This window comes from Lynx canadensis, chromosome A1 (genome assembly GCF_007474595.2).
Source record: "Lynx canadensis isolate LIC74 chromosome A1, mLynCan4.pri.v2, whole genome shotgun sequence".
Lineage (NCBI taxonomy): Eukaryota > Metazoa > Chordata > Mammalia > Carnivora > Felidae > Lynx > Lynx canadensis.
Window position 1 is genome coordinate 142,711,524 of NC_044303.2, and position 20,313 is coordinate 142,731,836.

General features: G+C 37.1%; 1 protein-coding gene across 2 annotated transcripts in view; it reads left to right on the top strand.

Moving 5' to 3' along the window:
* The window catches only part of SCAMP1 (secretory carrier membrane protein 1), a 129,452-nt gene that overhangs the window by 97,021 nt on the left and 12,118 nt on the right, over window positions 1-20,313 (top strand). For both annotated transcript variants that reach the window (XM_030323538.2, XM_030323541.1), the window contains 2 exons: window positions 10,312-10,413; window positions 13,570-13,687. In XM_030323538.2, coding sequence (XP_030179398.1) covers window positions 10,312-10,413; window positions 13,570-13,687 — 220 coding nt within the window. The remainder of the gene's footprint in view (window positions 1-10,311; window positions 10,414-13,569; window positions 13,688-20,313) is intronic.

Sequence of the window (20,313 nt, forward strand, 5' to 3'; positions counted from 1 at the left end):
AGAGAGAGCAAGAGAGAGAGAGAGAGCACACACAAGTATGAGCCAGGGGAGGGGCGGAGAAAGAGAGCCAAGCAGGCTCCATGTTGTCAGCACAGAGCCCAATGCAGGGCTCGATCTCACAAACCATGAGATCATGACCTGAGCCAAAGTTGGACTCTTAACTGATTGAGCCACCCAGGCGCCCCTCAGAATAAATAAACATTTAAAGAAATTGTTTAAATGGTTGACTACTGACTGATTTTCGTTACTTATGCTTTCTAAATTGAATGGCAATTCAGATGTGAGATTTCATTTGTTAGGAAAATTTTTGTTTAATCAAGTGAAAGTTTTGTTTAATTTCAATCCTTATTTTCTGATTTGCTGCAAAATAGTATTTTGTTCTTTGTATCCTCCTTGACTCTTCTTAAAAGAGAGTGTTTTAGAGAACTGAAATTATCACAAATGAAAAGAAAATATGTAATCTCACCTTATATAGAAAACACTACAGTGAGCATTTGAAGTTAATTTAATTTAGACATTGACATCCTGTTGATTGATAACTGGCTTTCTTGGGCAAAATGGAATTAAAATAATAGCCTACAGATAGATTTATCACATGGTTAAAAACATTAACTTCACAAATAGGTCTCAGCATTTCTGTTACCAGCTCTGTATTTGGATCATTTAACTTCTCTAAATCTGTTTATTCATCAGTAAAAGGGAGTCAGTTTTTAAAAATTTTTTAAAATGTTTATTTTTGAGAGAGCACAAGCTGGGGAGGGGCAGAGAGAGAGAGGGGGAGACAGAATCTGAAGCAGACTCCAGGCTCTGAGCTGTTTTGTACAGAGCCTGATGCAGGGCTTGAACCCACAAATTGTGAGAACATGACATGAGCTGAAGTCAGATGCTTAACCGACTGAGCCACCCAGGTGCCCCAAAAGGGAGTCAGTATTGTTGCCTACCTCACAGCGGGTATTGTAAAAATGAAATGGCTAATTCATGTGTTTGCCATGGTCACTGACACATAATTTTCAATCAATGTTAACTTTTATTACAAAATATAGACTCGGTTAAGTGTAAAGGATATAGACCTTGAATCTCAGGTCTAGGTTTAAAATTGTTTAAGTTTAAAATTTCATTACTGGGGGGCCTGCTGGGTGGTTCGTTGGTTAAACGTTCGACTCTTGATTTCGGTTCAAGTCACGATTTCATGGTTTGTGAGATCAAGCCCTGTGTTGGGCTGTATGCTGAGACAGTGTAGAGCCTGCTTGGTTTTCTTTCTATTCCTTTCCCTCTCCCTTTTTTTTTTTTTTTTTCAACGTTTATTTATTTTTGGGACAGAGAGAGACAGAGCATGAACGGGGGAGGGGCAGAGAGAGAGGGAGACACAGAATCGGAAACAGGCTCCAGGCTCTGAGCCATCAGCCCAGAGCCTGACGCGGGGCTCGAACTCACGGACCGCGAGATCGTGACCTGGCTGAAGTCGGACGTTTAACCGACTGCGCCACCCAGGCGCCCCCCCCCCTCCCTTTTTTCTGTCCCTTCCCTGTTCTCTCTCTCTCTCTCTCTCTCTCACTCTCTCTCACACACACACACACACACGTGTGCTCTCTGACAATAAATCAGTAAAAAAAAAATTTTATTACATGCAAACTTTTTATTTCCTTCTGCTTTTGGAAAAGCATAGACAGGAGGAAGACAGAGTGTAGGGATCTAGGGTCTCTTTCATCCCAGTGTTATGCTTTTTCATTTAGACTAATCTAATGAATGATTTTTAAATGGTTTTTATGTCACAGACTCCATTATGAATATAAAAATTTTGAGTCCTTTTTTTAAAGAAAAAATATATATGCAAAATTTTATGCACAATTTGGGTGGGTTTTGTGCTCTTTCCTTTTAAAGCTTACCTGTGGAGCACCTGTTCAAAAAGAATTGATTTCAGCACAAAATTATTAGAGTGAAATGGGGTTGGTTTCTAGAGTGTTGCATTCCAAAGTAACAGTAATTAAGACCACGAAAGTAGTTGTACTTTGTAGGTTCTATTTTATTCTAATGTTATGACATCAGCAGGAATCTCACGTATTACTTTGTTCTCTTAATAGTAATGAAGTTACCCACCATGTCCCAGAAATGCTCATGATCTTATCAGAGGCCAGATATCACTTGTGTGAGCACAATATTCTATGAACAAAACAATTTTAGTGCAGTTTTGTACTAGTGTAGTAGAGGTACCAACAAGTAACATTTATTGATTACTTAGAATGTGCCTCCGTATTCCCTGTTAAGCCCTTTATATTCATTTCATCCATTTAAAAGTAGATTCCACTGTTACTCCCATTTTGTAAATAGAAAATCTCAGACTTAGGTTTCGATTTTCTTGAAACTATACAATTTTGAGTCGGAGATTCTGGATTTAAGCCCAAGTCTGTCTCTAAAGCTACATGCTCTTAGTTACCATGCCAAGTTACTGAAGACAAAACATTTGGTATTTTACTTAACTTGTGCTGCCTTATCATGGTTAAATGTGAAATTTCCATTAGCTCTTTTGAAATAATGACCTACCTTGTCTTCTCTGCCTCTTCAAACCATAGTTAATGTCGCTGATACTGATATATAATATGAAATAAACTTTATATAAGATTATATAAATCTGTTTTCTGAGAATTTAATATGAAAATTTTGGGGAGGACTTTTTTGTTAAAAGGTGTGTTATAACTTGGCAGTATATTATTTGAAGACATTAAACCAAAACCAGCTGGCTTGAGATTTGGTTTTTCAATAGATTTTAATCTGGAAGAGCTCAGATGGCAAGTAGCAGAAAGCTTTTATTGTTTATTTATTTATACTGATGAGGAAATAGATTACATAGGTGGGTTTATTGTGAATAAATATAATTACTTACATAAATACTTGATTGTAAACTGAGGCAGATTACAGTTTAAAACCACTTAGCTTAAATCAATTAATAGTGGTTTTCTAACTATTTGTACTCTCATCTTCTTTGGCTTAAAGTGGCTATATACAAGCTTTGTTATTTAAACATTTTGTTTACTAATCTTTTCATGTATACAAGACCCACTGCTTTTGGTTCTGGATACCAATAGAAGTCTTTATGCAGCCCGATGATGTTTTACTTGCTGGACTTTTTCTGATTTTGGCTCAGGTACAGCCGTCTACCTGGGTGTCTTGTGGCATTTACACATTTCTTCAGCCTTAGCTGGCTTTTCCTTCAAACATCTCAAATGAACTTGATATTCATGTGATGATTGTATTGCTCAAGTTTGTTAATTTACACTTTATAGTGTTTTCCACTATTTGGTATATAGGGAGTTATTTATACTTAATATACTTTTTAACATTGTGATTAGCTCACTTTTTTGCATTTTTGATAATTTTTAGGCTTTTGGCAGGGAATGTATAACCCATGTTGTAAAACTGTTTTCACAGTAGAGTCAGATTCACATGCTCTTATATCATGTTGATATAATGGCCTATATTTTCAGTGACTGCTTGTATGTTGAAAATGAGGCAACATTTTTAAAATTTGAATTGGACTAACTTTGCATTTGTAATAATTTGAATAGATTATAGAGAAACCACTCTTGGGCACTCTTGGAGGTAAGAGTTCAGATAGTTAAGTGCTGGTATATGGAGTTTATATCTCAGAGAAATTTGGCCATTTGAATGTCTTTGGTGAAGTGGCTGTTCATGTCTTCTGCCTATTTCTTCACTGGATTATTTGTGTGTGTGTGTGTGTGTGTGTGTGTGTGTGTGTGTGTGTGTGTGTGTTGAGTTCGATAAGTACTTTATAGTTTTTGGATACTAACCCTTTATCTGATATGTCATTTGCAAATATCTTCTCCCATTCTGTCGGTTGCCTTTTAGTTTCGTTGATTGTATCCTTCGCTGTGTAGAAGCTTTTTATTTTGATGAGGTCCCAATAGTTAATTTTTGCTTTTGTTTCCCTTGCCTCCGGAGACATGTTGAGTAAGAAGTTGGTGCAGCTGAGGTCCAAGAGGTTTTTGCCCGCTTTATCCTCAAGGATTTTGATGGCTGCCTGTCTTACATTTAAGTCTTTCATCCATTTTGAGTTTATTTTTGTGTATGGTGTAAGAAAGTGGTCCAGGTTCATTCTTCTGCATGTCGCTGTCCAGTTTTCCCAGCAGCATTTGTTGAAGAGACTGTCTTTATTCCGTTGGATATTCTTTCCTGCTTTGTCAGAGATTAGTTGACCCCATAGCTGTGGGTCCATTTCTAGGCTTTCTATTCTGTTCCTTTGATCTGTGTGTCTTTGTTGTGCCACTACCATACTGTCTTGATCATTACAGTTTTGTGATACAGCTTGAAGTTCAGAATTGTGATGCCTCCCACTTTGCCTTTCTTTTTCAACATTACGTTGACTTTTCTAGTTCCTTAAAAATTTTAGAATTGTTTGTTCTAGCTCTGTGAAAAATGCTGTTATTATTTTGATATAGATTGCAAAAACAGCATTTTTAAAAGTTTATTTTGAGAGAGTGAGAGAGAGAGAGAGAGAGAGAGAGAGAGAGAACATGTGCAGTGTCGTAGACTCTAAGTCTAAAGTTCTCTTTTGGCCAGCAAAAGAGTAGATGCAGGATTAAAGCAAGAGATGGCTAATGTCTGGGAAAAGACACGAGCCCCGAATAAGGGTCCTTGCCCTGTATTTATTCAGATCAGAAAGCTTACAAATGTGATGGGCGTGTACAAAGAGACAAAGAAACTGGGAATATCAACTTGGGGACGTGAGGGAAAAGGGATTTTTTTTGAAGATACATGGTGTTGGGGTTTGGGTCCATATAAAACAAAATCCTGGCGCTGGGCAGATGGGCAGATGATTGTTAACAGCAGACAGGAGGCGCCGTGTCTGTTTAACGTAGCTATCCTAGGGGATGAGACAGATAGGGGGAATAACCTCAGGATTAATAAGGCACCTTTTCTTTTGTTAACCATGTCTGCTCTGGGCTGCGTTGCTTGCAGTGTAGTTAGTGGTCCATAGTCCAGTTCACCAATTTACCTAACTTGGCCTTATCCTCCTGTGAAAGCAGCTTTTCTGCGATAGTACTTGGGGGAGCTTCCACCCTGAATTGGGGTGCTTCCACCCTGAATATCTAATCTCATTTATTTCATATACCTATGTATTGGGCACCTTTGCGCCTGTTCCTGTTTAGGGTCTTTGCCCCTCCCTGTCTGTTCTGGGGGATCTGCACCCCCTTTCTATTTCAGGGTGCCTTTGTACCTCCCTATTCCTGGCTCCTTGCACCTCCCTATTCTTGGGGTGGCTTTGCATCCCCCCATTCTTGGGGTGGCAATCTGGTTTACCCAAACTCGGGTGTGAGCATTTTATGGCTTTGTATTTTTTTACGCCTTGTTAACCCATTGATGTAAGCCTGGGGGATTCCTAAGCTTATCCCCCACAGTGCACAGAAGCAGGGGAGGGGCAGAGAAAGAGGGAATGAGAATCCCAAGCAGGCTGTGTGCTATCAGTGCAGAGCTTCTGTCATAGGGCTCAGTCTCACAGACTGTGAGATTATGATTTGAACTGATATCAAGAGTCAGATGCCTAAGTGACTGAGCCACCCAGGAGCTCCCAAAATAGCATTTTTATATTGTGAACTTCTTTGTTGTGGGACTTACTTGTTTTTTGTTGGTTAAGTTTTCTAAGTTTTATAGTCAGTAAGTAATACCAGCCTTGGTGTAATATATTACTGGTAGAATTACTGTGAAAGTGGAATGATTTGATTTAAATCTAATATAGAAAACATTAGTCATAAACTACTAAAATCTGCTTTTTTTGTGTGCTTTGGAGAAATGACTGATTCTAGAACAGGGAAAATACAACATGAGCAGAGATTAAGTGCTTAAGCAAACAGATTCTGAAAGGCTAAAGCTGGAATAATTTTAGCAACAAAATGATAGTGTTTAATTTTAACCCAAAGAGTAGAAAAATATCCATGAGTCCATACGGATATAAACAAATGGAGCTGAAAGGACAGATCTTTCTTACAGAATTTGAAATCATAAATGTGGATTCTCCTCTTTCTAAGCAGTAGTGCTTAATTGTCCTCTCTTTGAATGGGGAGTAGACTTAGTGACTCACCTTTTTTTCTTTAATTTTTTAAAAAAAATTTATTAATTTTTGAGAAACAGAGTGAGTGGGGGAGGGGCAGAGAGAGAGAGAGAGAGAGGGAGACACAGAATTGGAAGCAGGCTCCAGACTCTGAGCTGTCAGCACAGAGCCCGTTGAGGGTCTCGGACTCCTGAACTGTGAGGTCATGACCTGAGCTGAAGTTGGACGCTTAACCAACTGAGCCACCCAGGCGCCCCCGACTTAATGACCCATCTTAAAAGCTGAGTACATGTGTGCTGGGCAGAAAAGAGGACTATATTGAGCATTTTAGACACAGTATAAATAAAAGCATTGACATAGCAAGACATGTTCTTCAGTTTATGAAGACAGAGATATGCTTGGTTACATTATTTGGACTTCATCCTGTAGTCGGTGGTTCAAACATTGGAAGATATAATCATCACCTAGGAAGCTTTCCTGTAAACACAGTTTTACAATGTGACATGGAGGTGGATCTTGAAATAAGATACTGAGAAGCAATCTAGGTTAGAGAAAGAGGTCAGATGCCATTAAAAAAACAGAGACTTGAGAAAGTTCATTGGAAATTCATAGGTTGGTCATGACTTTGAAGTACCTTTGGAGGAATACATTACGAGAGGCCATGTTGCAGTGGATTGAGAAGTGAATAGGAATGGGGTCTGTAAAATGAACAAGTCAGGAGATGATAGATGTTGGAGAGGATGTGGAGAAATGGGAACCCTCTTGCACTGTTGGTGGGAATGAAAACTGGTGCAGCCACTCTGGAAAACAGTGTGGAGGTTCCTCAAAAAATTAAAAATAGATCTACCCTATGACCCAACAATAGCACTGCTAGGAATTTACCCAAGGGATAAGGAGTGCTGAGGCACAGGGGCACTTGTACCCCAGTGTTCATAGGAGCACTTTCATCAATAGCCAAATTATGGAAAGAGCCTAAATGCCCATCAACTGATGAATGGATAAAGAAGTTGTTGTTTATATATACAATGGAATACTACTTGTCAATGAGAAAGAATGAAATATGGGCTTTTGTAGCAACATGGCTGGAACTAGGGAGTATTATGCGAAGTGAAATAAGGTAGAGAAAGACAGATACCATATGTTTTCATTCATATGTGGATCCTGAGAAACTTAACAGAAGACCATGGGGGAGGGGAAGAGGGGAAAAAAATAAAAGTTACAGAGAGGGAAGGAGGCAAACCATAAGAGACTCTTAAATACTGAGAGCATACTGACACTCTTAAAACTGAGGGTTGATGGGGGGTGGGGGAGAGAGGAAAGTGGGTGATGGGCATTGAGGGCACCTGTTGGGATGAGCACTAGGTGTTGTGTGGAAACCAATTTGACAATAAATTATATATATATATATATATATATATATATATATATATATATATATGAATGGGATGTGTAGAGGAAATCAAGACTTATTATTGGTGAGAAGGAGGTAGATCAAGGAGGTGGAAGTTAAGCAGGGAAGACAGGGCTAAACGAAGGCTATTTGAAGATGAAAACTCTGTGTTTATACACTGGGAAGATCCTAGTGGAAGAAGTGAAGACACTTAGGAAATAAGATGAGTAACTACTGAAGTAGAATGCTCCAGAGGAATAGAGTGATGGACTAAATATTTTTATGCAAGTGTCGATTTCGACATGAGTGATACTGCCTCCTCATAGATAAGCAGTAAGAAAGGTTGGTGGCATATATAAACTTGGAATGTCATTGTATTGAGCAGGAAGTTGAGGTTTATTTCTGTGGCTTCTGGTTTTGTCTTTGATGAGGGAAACGGAGTTTTATGCTGGTACTGAGTAAGTTGAAATGTTAAGGACCTTGAAATATGTGTTTAGGCATTGGAATGGTCACTGTGATAAAAGAGAATGGAGTAAATTTGCGACAGTTGAAAATCTTACCAAACAAATCAAATACAGTAATATGTTAAAAAGATAGCGTATCATGATCAAGTGGATAGAGCTTTTCAAGGAATTCATGGTTGGTTTGACATTAAATAATTTACCATACTATAAACTGAAATAGAAAAATCATAAGATTATCTTAATGTTAAAATACAACGTGAAAAAATTCAACACTCAAATCACTCAGGATGAAAACAAGGCATCTATGAAAAATTGTAACAGTTAACACCATACTTAATGCTGAAAGACTGTATCCTTCTACCTAAGGTGAAGAACAGGATAAAAATGTTCATTCTCAACACTTCCATAAAACATTGTAGTGGAAATCCTGGCCAGTATAAACAGGCAAGAAAAAGAAAGAAAAGGCATCCAGATTAGGAAGGAAGAAGTAAAACTATTTGCAGATCTCTTGTTCATCTATATAGAAAATATAATAGGAGAAGTATACCTTGTTAATAGTTTGGAACATTTGATGTTACTGTGATTTGAATTTTCTCAAAATGGATCTGTAGATGCAATGCAATTCCAGTAAAAATCCCAGCAGGTTGTTTTTATGGAATTAAACAGGTGATTCCGAAAGGTACAGAGAAATATAAAAGCCTAGAATGACAAAAAAAACTTTGAAAAAGGGTAATAAGTTTGGATAGCTAACATCACTTAATTTGAAGACTTAATTGAAAACCACCATAATCATAAGTGTGATACTGACATAAAGGAAGGCAGGTAGTACCAACAGTAGGACAGAACAGTTGTCCAGAAATAAACCCACCCATATATAGATTACTGATTTTTCAAAAAGATAAAATGGTAATGTAGTACTGAAAGGATAGTCTTTTAAAGAAATGCTGTGTAAATAAGAAAAAACTTTAATCCATACCTCATACTATATTTTAAAAAATTAATTCAAAAGGGAACATAAGGTTAAATGCAAAACTGAAAGTATAAAACCTTCAGAGAAAAAAAAAAACTCTTGTGTTTTTGGCTTTGTGAAAGATTTCTCAGATAAAACAGTAATTTCAAGATCCATAAAAGAACTAACTCATAAATTAGAGTTCATAAAAAGGCAAAACTTCTGCTCTTTAAAAGACACCCTACAAAGAATGAAAAGACAAGCCAGAGACGGAGAAAATCCTGCCAGGCATTTATCTGATAAGTGAGTGGTATGTCCAAACTCATAAAACCTAACAATAAGAGGAAAAGACAGTTAAAACCTTGAAAAAAGATGTGAACAGTCCATGACAGAAGGTAGATGTATGGATGGCAAAAAGCGGATGAAAAAGTGCTCAACAACATTAGCTATTAGAAAATGCAAATTCAAACTACATGAGATAGCATTATATACCTATAAGAATGACTAAAATTTAAAGGGTTGACTATACCAAGTGTTGGTGAGATGTGTGGAAGAACTGGAATACTCATGCAGTGCCACTGTGACTATAAAACGGAATAACCTCTCTGGAAAACAGTTTGGCAATTTGTTAAAAAGTTAAAACATATACCTTTTAGGTGACCTATCTGTTCTACTTTTAGATAGTTACCCAAGAGAAAAGGAAATTTACGTTCATGTGAAGATTTATACATGAATGTTAATAGCAGCTTTATTTGTCATAGTAAAAAACTAGATTTAACTTAAAAGTCCATCAGTAGTTGAATGAATAAACAAACTGTGGTCTATACAGTGGAATACTACTCAGTGAAGAGTAATGAACTCGACACATGCAACAACACAAATGAGTCTCAGAATAATTGGGTGGAGTAAAAGAAAGCAGACAAAAAAGTATATTCTGTATGATCCCATTTATGTAAAATTGTAAAATATGAAAACTGTAGTGACAGTAAACAGTGAGTGAAATGAAGACGGAGAGATTATCCAGGTGCACAAGGAGACTTTTGGAAAATACTCATTATTTTGTTGATGTAGATTCGTGGGTATATCATATGTCAAACTTTATCAAAATGTGTATTGAAAGTATTTGCTGTTTGTTGTATAATTATAACTCAAACTGTTTAATAATTGAAAAGAAAACAAAATTTTTTTGCCATGATGTTTGTGGTACAGTTGAAAAGTGAAAGGACCAAAAATGAGGTTGGAGTTACAGTGTCATCATTGAGTATTGGAAAAAGGGTTCACATACATTATTATGATAGCCTTTAGTGGTTGCCAGTGATATTTTTAAAAATATTTTTATTTCTTAATGTTTAAATGTCTTTCTTCATGTGAATATAAAAGTACTGAGAAAAATGACATTTTCCTCTTTTTTCTCTTCTCCCCTCCCCCCCTTTTTTTTTTAAAGGAGTGACAGTTCATTCAGATTCTTTGTATTCTTCTTCGTCTATATTTGTCAGTTTGCTGTTCATGTACTCCAAGCTGCAGGATTTCATAATTGGGGCAACTGGTAAGCCGTTTACTTTAATTACTCTAGTTTTAATCTGTTTGTGTAGTACCTCTATATAATTTTTGGCTTCCTAAAAATAGTTAACATAGAAAAGCCAGATTATCAAAAGGAAAAATAGTAAAAAATGCAATTTAAAAAATGTCTAAGGCATAACCTTTGGGCAAACCATTCTATATGAAAATTAGGTTGCCATCTTTTTTTTTTTTTCAAGAAACAAACTTTTTTTTTTTTAAAGTTGTTTATTTATTTAGAGAGTGAGCAGGGGAGGGGGGAGAGCAAGAGAGGGAGGGAGGGAGGGAAGAAGGGAGGGAGGGAGGAAGAACTCCAAGTAGGCTCTACACTGTTAGCTTGGAGTCCATTGTGGGGGTCAAACCCACAAACTGTTGGAACATGACCTGAGCCGAAACCAAGAGCTGGATGCTTAACTGACTGAGCCACCCAGGCGCCCCTAGGTTGCCATTTTTAAAAGCAGCATATTGTATCTAGTTTAAATGAAATGTATATATAACAGGTACTAAAAGGAAGAGTAAAAAGACTGAGGAGTGGTCAGAGCTGGGCCAAGGATTGTGGAGGGGAGAGGAAAGAACTTGTAGGATTTAAAGGAAAAGAGTACCTGTTATGTGTAAAGCACTATTTTAGGTATATAAACATATATTTCCATACAAACACATGCATGTGAACACTTGTCTTTGAAAAATGGTATCACTGCAATGCTCACTCTGGGAGACCCTCAGAAACTGAAACTATTTGGACTCAAGCTAGGAGATAATAGCAAATTTGTATCTGTGTTCATACACTTTGGAACAATCATTCCTTGAATGAAAAAGTGGGTAGAAGAGTACACATCTCTAAAATTATCCCTCCCTCTCTTGTATTTTAATTGAGTTACATACAGTTGAGTTCTTATAAACAACACCATATACAAGACAGTTTTGCTGCACTGTACATAAACTAAAATAAGCATGTAGCTGCAGTGAATTGAGGACTTAAGTTTAGTGTGCTACCACCAAATCAGAATAGAGACTGGCAATCAGACAATTATCGGTAGCTTTGTGCATCTCCTAATGGGCATGTATACAGGTAGAGAATTTTTATAGATACCTTAAATCAGTTCTTGAAAAACGTAGCATTTGTTATCGTTTCTAATAGTGTGTTTAGTCTTTGGCATATGAGGGAAAGAAAATGTTCTTAAATGTTTAATTAAAAAATACACTGTTTATGTTAACAGCACAAGTTTTTTTTTTTTTTTTATTCTTATGAAATTGAAGTAATTTGTTTAGTTTTTTTCAGCACAGATTCAGAAGAAAGTGTTAAAATTGAGCATAACAGAATGTGTAGTGGCTAAATAGCACAGGAGACTGATAGGAAGGGGCCATACCGGATGACCCGTTTGAAGATCAACCTCATGTGATCCAGCAACTTTTTAAAAAATTAAACTGTTTATTTTGAGATAATTGCAGATTCACACAATTAGAAGAAATAAAACTCTATACCAAATTTTCCCAAGGGTAACATCTTGCAAAGCCATGGTATAATTTCGAAACAAGAATCTTGACAGTCATAAGTAGAGATAACATTTCCATCACCAGAGAATCCCTCATGTTGCCCTTTTGTAGCACATTAATTTCCCTCCTGCCCTCATCCACTTATTAGCCCCAGCTATCACTAATGTGTTGTTCGTTTCTGTTATTTTGCTATTTTAAGAATGTTATTTAAATGGGGTCACTTGGTTGGCTCAGTGGTTAGGTGCCTGTCTCTTGATCTCAGCTCAGGTCTTGATCTCGGGGTTGTGAGTTCAAGCCCTGCATTGGGCTCCATGCTAGGCATGAAGCCCACTTAAAAAAAAAAAAAAAAAAAAAAAGTTGTATAAATGGCATCATGGGATAAGTAACTTTTGTCTTTTTGTGCTCAGCATAGTTCTCTGGAGATTCATCTGGGTTATTGTGTGTATCAGTAGCCATAGTTCTTTCTTTTTTATTCCTCAGTAAAACTCTGGATGTACCACAGTTTGTTTATCCATTCACCAGTGAAGGACTAGACTTTTCTCATTTTAGGCTATTATAAATAAAGCCTCTACAAACATTTGTGAACAGGTTTTATGTGAACATCTGTTTTCATTTCTCTATGATAAATATCCAAGAGTATAATTGTTGGTTCATATGGAAGTTTCATGTTTAGTGATCTTTTTAAGAAACTAACAGACTGTTTTTCAGGATGACTGTACCATTTTACATTGCCACCAACAATGTATGAGTTACTCAGCTTCCACATTCTGGCCAGCATTTAGTGTTGTCACTTTTTAAAATTTTAGCTGTTTTGATAGATGGATAGTGATATCTCACTGAGGTTATAAGTTGTATTTCTCTGGTGACTCATGATGTTGAACATCTTTTCATGTGATCTTCCCCCCTCTTTATAGCCTCTTGATGAAACATCCTTTCATGTGTTTTGCCCATTTTCTAATTGAATTTTTTTTTCTAACTGTTGAACTTTGAAAGTTCTTCATATATTCTGCATGCTAATCATTAGTTGGATATATGGTTTACAAATATTTTTTTCCATAACTAAGCAGAATTTAAAATGAACTTAAAGTAATAATGAACGCCTATACTTAAAAAGTAAAATCTGGTGGTACACACTTTAGGCTCTGGCATTTTCTATTAGGTTTGAATTTAGACTATGCCATTTATTAGCTATATGACTGAGAAAGTTACTGAATATCTCTGATTCAGTTGCTTATGTGTATAATAGGGATTTAAAACAACATCTATCTATGGGGTGCCTGGGTGGCTCAGTCGGTTAAGTATCCGACTTCAGCTCAGGTCATGATCTTATGTTTTGTGAGTTCGAGCCCTGCGTCGGGCTCTGTGCTGACAACTCAGAGACTGAAGCCTGTTTCAGGTTCTCTGTCTCTCTCTCTGTCTGCTTCTCCTCCACTAATGCTTTGTCTCTCAAAAATAAATAAATGTTTAAAAAAAAACCTTTTTTTTAAATAGCATCTAAGGGAATTGTTGTGAGAATTAAAAGAGTTAACATGAAGAATTTGAACATTGTGTGGCTTATAAGTGCTGAATATGTGTTGGTCCTTATTTTTTAAAAACCCGGCATTAACTTATTTGTCTAATTATACTCTTTTTTAAAAAAATTACTTGTTAGTGGTTGGATTTCATCCCTTACTGGTCTCAACCAAAGTATTCCTGTTGGAATTATGATGATCATCATAGCAGCACTTTTCACAGCATCAGCGGTCATCTCACTAGTTATGTTTAAAAAGGTAAGTGACATTTTACATCTGTAAATTTTTATAGTTAATTCTCATTTTCCCATTTTGCTTATTATTTTTTTTAATGTTTATTTGATTTTGAGAGAGAGAGAGAGATGAGAAAGAGAGAGAGTGTGAATCAGGGAGGGGCAGAGAGGGAGACAGAATCCAAAGCAGGCTCCAGGCTCTGAGCTGTCAGCACAAAGCCCCATGAGGGGCTCGAACTCACAAATCGTGAGATTGTGACCTGAGCCGAAGTTGGATGCTTAACGACTGAGACACCTAGGTGCCCCTCCCATTTTGCTCCTAATTCAGTGTCACCTCAAGCCATTTTGTTCTTCTTGTTACAAGTGTGCTCTCTGAGCATTACAATTAGAAGTTATGGATAGATAATAATTGCCTCACGTTTTTAACTTACTCTAAAAAGGGAATATTTTAAAATCCTGTTATTACTTAGGGCTTCTTTCATGAAGAGTCAACCTCATTTTGAAAATTTGGAATTGGGGTGCCTGGGTGGCTCAGTTGGTTAAGCGTCTGACTTCAGCTCAGGTCATGATCTTGTGGTTCATGGGTTCGAGCCCTGTGTCAGGCTCTGTGCTTACAGCTCAGAGCCTGGAGTCTGCTTGGGATTCTGTGTCTCCCTCTCTCTCTGCCCCTCTCCTGCTTGTGTTCTGTCTCTCTTAATCTCTCAAAATTGAATAAATGTTAAATTTTTTTTAATTTGGAATTAAAAAAATACATATTCTGATTTCTTTTTTGAAAATAAATCATATTTGCCTAATTGATAAATAGAAGTAAAAAAGTGTGGAACGTGCATTTTGTTTGTATTTGAAATTGAAAGACATGAAATTATGAGTATAAAGTAAGCTGATGATGGGTTTGGGCTGGGTTATAACATGAATTTTATTTTAGTGATTGCCCTATTATCTTAGCTATACTTCTTTCTGTAAAATTCCCATGGCTATTTTCATAGCCTTAAAAAAATTATTACATAGAGAAGTCAAAGTTATGATTTGTGTATATAAGGTTTTATTATGTCTTATATATTTTTGATATCCTATGTGTGTCCAAACATGTAGATTGTACATCATATAGAGACCCTGGGAATAACACTTATGTTTTAAGATGATAAAGAACTTTTTGGGGAGTCTCATTTTAAAGAAGATAATTCCTTAGAACTGTTTCTTCTTAATTTTTTACTGTCTGGTAACTTAAGAAAATGTACAAGGAAAATAGAAATAACTAACTTAAGAAATAACTAATTTAAGAACACTTTTGCACTCTTGGGGCGCCTGAGCGTCCAGCTTCAGCTCAGGTCATGATCTTGCGTTTGTGGGTTGGAGCCCCACATCAGGTTCTGTGCAGACAGCTCAGAGCCCAGAGCCTGCTTTGGATTCTCTGTCTCCCTTTGTCTCTGCCTCTCCCCTACTTGCACTCTGTCTCTCTCTCTCTCTTTCTCAAAAATAAAATTTAAAAAGTTAAAAAAATAAAACCTCTTTGCACTCTTGAAATATTTTGCACATTTGCCTTTTATCCTTTTCAAAACCCTGAAGACTAGGCTGTGTTCTTTCTGTCCATATTTTGCTACTCATTTTCTCTCTTAAAAGCTGTTACTTGTTTTCTGAACTGGTCACACATACTATTGAATATTGAAACTCAGCTTTCCAAAGTTAATAAATCACGTATCCTTTTTGCAGTTATCTTTTTCCTTGAACTCTGCAGCTTTCTACGCTGCAGGTGGCCCCTCTTCCTCAGTCTGTGTAATTGTGTTCTGATTCTCCTGCCTTTGACCTATTCTTTCTCCTTCATTCCTTTGTCCAGCTCCTAAGTACATGTGTACTTAAATGCAGTCAGCTCTCTGCTCTTTGTGCTCTATAATCTTTGTCCTTGTAAATTTCAATCTCTCCAATTTTGGGGGTCCTTTCTCTTCTCTATTCTGGGTGACCTAGAATCTTGGAGTCGGAAGACATAATGCTTTGCATAAAAATTTAGTTGCTTCCTCAGGTGACTGTTTAGAACTCCCATTGATTGGTATCATCATGTCACAGTAATGTTTCTTCTCAGAACTAGCTCTTCTTCCAGAAGCTCTGATTCATAATCAAGAAAAATTTATTAAGACCACATATTATATGATTTCATTTACCACGAAGTGTCCAAAACAGGCAAATCTATAGAGATAGAAAGTAGATTTGTGGTTGCCTGAGGTTGGGGGTAGGGTGGAGAGGGATTGCTGATGGTTATGAAAGTTCTTTTTGGGGTGATGAAAATTTCTAAAATTAGATTGATAGATGATCTATTCACAACACTATAAATACTAAAAACCATTAAGTTCTATCCTTTAAAAGGGTAAATTGTATATTATGCAAATTTTATCTCAGTAAAGCTGTTTTAAAAAATGAATATTTATTAAGTACCTACTGTAAATTAGGTGGTACTAAGTGTTTTCTCCTATGATTCCATTAAAATTTGTGTCAACACTTTGACTGCTTTTGTCAGTGCTTTCATTACTTTTTTAGTCACTATCCTAGATAACTTTCTAAGTATCTTTTCCATCCTTTTCTTCCTTTTCATTCCCAGTCTCAGCTAGCCCAGAAATGTTTTGCAGGTCACCACACCCTCACTTCCCCCATCTTCCTTCAGTTGCTATGTGAATCTAAAAAAACCCACCCAAACAACTCTGAAGATTTTTAAAGTGGACTTGGATTGGGGAATGGGATTTTGGTGGTTGTGGGAACTAGGGCTAGTAGTGACCTTATACTGCTCCTGGATCCACACTTGCTTCTCTAGTGGAAGACCCATGTCTTAAGGATTGTGTCATCCTTAATTTTCTTGGGAACTTACTGTAGGTGTTACTCACTATGGCATCTGGGTACAAGCCACTCTATGTATCTTATAATGCACATATTCTGGGTACCCAGCTTGTTAGAGTTCCTCCAGGGTGAATGTGGCTTCTAGCCTTGGAATTAGAGGAGCAAGAGCTTTGGAACCATACAATTCAGGTTGAAATTCTGGTGCCTTGACTTCAAGGCGTGTGAGCTGAGGCAGGCTTCTCTAACCACTCAGTCTCAGTGTCATCACCTGTACTCTAAGCTCCTCAGGGGCAGAGGCCTAGTCTGTTTGCTTTCAGGTTTTTTTGATCACATCTGGAACAGTGACTGGCAGTGATATATGGTGGGCACTCAGAGTATTTGTTGAATGAAGGAAGGAATGGGAATAATAACTACTTCCATAGGGTTGGAGTGAGGATTAAGTGAACATAAGCTGCCCAGCACAGGGCTTCTTCAGCCAAAATTAACGACTTTTTCTGGTCTTCTTGACCCCTTTATCAGTTTATATGCAGGGTGGTCTGGTTTAGTGTCTACTTTTGTTTAGTAGGTGCCTGTATCAATCTAAAAGGATTTGGCTTATGTGGTTGTGGGAGCTTGCTGAATTAGTCCGAAATCCATAGAGTGGGCAGGCAGGAAGGGTTGGAAAATCTGAAGCAGAAGATGAAGCCCTGGTGCCAGGTGAGATTTCCTCAAAGAAACCTCAGTTCTTTTCTTAAGGCCTTTCAACTGATTTGATCAGGCCTACCAGGTCAAATACTATTCTCCTTTTCTTAAAGACAACTGATTAATAATCACATGCCCAAAATACCTTCACAGCAACATCTAGATTAGGGTTTTATTAATAACTGAAGACTATAGCCTAGCCCAGAAACCTGACCATCACAACATCTCTTTGGACATTTCCTTTATTATTGCAGATGCTTTATAAAACTAGAAATGTAGTAAGTTTAAAATACAGTAAATACAGTAATGGATTTTGGGGTATGTTGCAGATTCTATTCATTTTTTAAACAACCATTTATGATCATGTGTTATGTGCCAAGTGCTGCACTGTGTATGAGCTCAAGGAGCTTACATTTTGGTGTGAAGGATAAACAAGTGAGTGGGTACCAAAATTTGGTGATTAGTGGCTGTTTTGGGGGCAAGTACAGGGATCACAGAGGAGAGATACCTAATTAAGTTTTGGAGGTATTTTAAAGTAGTGGGGTCTTGTAAAGTGTTTCCTTGGCTGAGATATTATGATTAGCAAGAGTTATCTAAGTAAAAGAATAGGGAGAAGGAAGAGCGTAAATAGGTACCAGGTAACAGGGATACCATTTTCATATCTAGTTGCAGGAAATAACATGACATAGGGAATTAAAAGTAGCTCAGAATGGATGGAAAATCAACTTGGTGCATGAGTTGGACAGGGAGAAATGTGCGGTGTTGTTGGTGGAGGACAGGAAAAGATGAGACTACATACATAAGTTTAGTTAGATTTTGCAGGGTCTTGTAAAGTAGGAAAACTTGTTAGGTTTGGATCTTTCCCACAGAGTGGTGGTGAGCCATAGAAGTGGTTTAAAGAGGAAAGTAAAAGAATTGATGAATTGATCAATTTGAGCTTTAGAAAGATTTGTAATTTGTGTGGTGGGGACATGGTACTTGGAGAAATGAAGACAGGGAGGCAGGATAGGAAGCAGGTTAGTAATGGTGGCCAGAACTAAGGAAGCAGCAGCGTGAAGTAACTGTACTCAAGGGAATATGCACGTAGTGATTGATTGGACCTGGCCCCAGAAGCCGAGGATGAGGGAAGGCTCAAGAATGACACCCAGGTTTTTAGATGGTGGGTCATTCAGAAAGAGAGTACAGGAAGAAGAACAGATATATGGGCATTGGGGTGCCTGGCTGTCTCAGTTCATAGAGCATGTGACTCTTAATCTCAAGGTTGTGAGTTCAAGCCCCACATTGGGTATGGGGCCTACTTAAATAAAAACACATTATGTGAAAAAGATACATGGGCATCAAGTTGTTTTCAGCTTTAAATCCAGAGAATTTAAAATGATGCTGGGGCATCAAAATATAAATACATGGTAGGCTTTTGGATCTATAAGTTGGAAGCAAAGGAAAGAGCTTTAGGCTGGATTTCTCGACTTGGGAAGTATTGACTTCTTGACGTAAATGAATCCTAGAAAATGGGTATGGAATAAGATGAGTGTAGAACACTACCAACACTTAGAAATCTGCTGAAGAAAGAATGTGGAGGGAATTTTAACAATGGTTGTAGTGGGATGTGTGGTACAGATGATTAATATGGTTGGAGTGGGAGGAAGTGTTTATTCTACAGCTGCTGTTAAACTGACTCCTGTGTACAGCTCTCATAAGTGTTTGACCTACAGCTTTCTCCCCAGGAACACAGTTCTTTAAGATCCAGTGCGTTAAAGGAAAAGTTGTAGAGTTGTGCTGATTGTATGCCAGGCATTGAAAAGAAATGGCTCCTTCCCAGATAAGTGTATTAGTATGGGAAATGTGTAGCATATAGGTTGACTTTTTTGTTGTTGTTGTTACTCATGGGTAAAGAAGTTACCAGTTTACACTTTTTATATGTGTCCACTGTCAGTCAATACAATATAAGTTCCTAAACTTCTCTGAATCTCATATTCTTGTGAAATAGGAATTAAGATGAGATGATTTTCTGAATGGTTTTATGAAGTACAATAAATGGGGATAATAAAAGCTAAACTTTAATTTGAGCTCAGATTTCATACTTGTAGTAACAAGGATTTCTCTTACTTTGGGTAGAAATTGAGATCCAATAAAAACACTTGATTTGGGGGGCACCTGGGTAGCTTACGCGGTTAAACATCCAACTCTTTCAGCTCAGGTCATGATCTCATTGTGGGTTCAAGCCCCGCATAGGGCTCTGTGCTTACAGTGTAGAGCCTGCTTGAGATCCTCTCTCTCTTCTCTTTCTCTGCCTCTCACCCTGTCATGCTTTCTCACTTTCTCTCTCTAAATAAAAAACAAAACAAACAAAACGCCTAGTTTTAAATTTTCTCTTCCACACTTGGACAAAACTGGCTGTTTCCTTTGTGTGTATGTAGCCATAGTTGCTAACCACTAGGGGTCAGGCTCCTCATAAACAGTTAATGCCCTCCAAAAGTTATTGATGCACACCATTTGACTCTAGAATTGTTGCATTTTATTATGCTATTCTGTGTTTCCAGCCCCAGCTAAACGTGCTCTGTGGTATATATTTATTTCAGTTGAATACAGTTTTGAGAATTTGGTTGGCGTTCTGAAGTCTTGCATAATTGGAGTAGGTAATAATTGCTGTATCAAGTGCCCACTATGAGTGCTATGGTATCTTTGTTTCCTTGTAGTGTCATTTTATAATTGAAATTTAAAAAAATTGAAATGCAAGAATATCTGTCATTTCAAAGATAAGGGAATAGTTCAGTTCTTAACTTTTAGAGATTTCTTTAATTTTCTCTTAGGTTGTTTCTAAAAGGTATTTTTTTAAGGTCTTTTCTCTGTAGTAAATAAATGGAATTGAGTAATAGTTTTGGACTAAGGGGGAGGTGTTTTCAGTGGGTCAAATAATAATAAATGAATGAGTCACAGGACACTGTATATCAGGGGAATCCAAAATTTTCCTTCTTTTAATTGGTATAAGAACTAGAATGGCTTAGTATGGAAGAGATAAATAGATGATACATAATTTGTACTCCTTTTGGGACCTAGTTATAAATGACTATTTTTCCCGTAAAATTTAAGAAACTGTTCATAGACATTTGTGTTCACATTAATAAACTAATTACTAACAGTGATTTT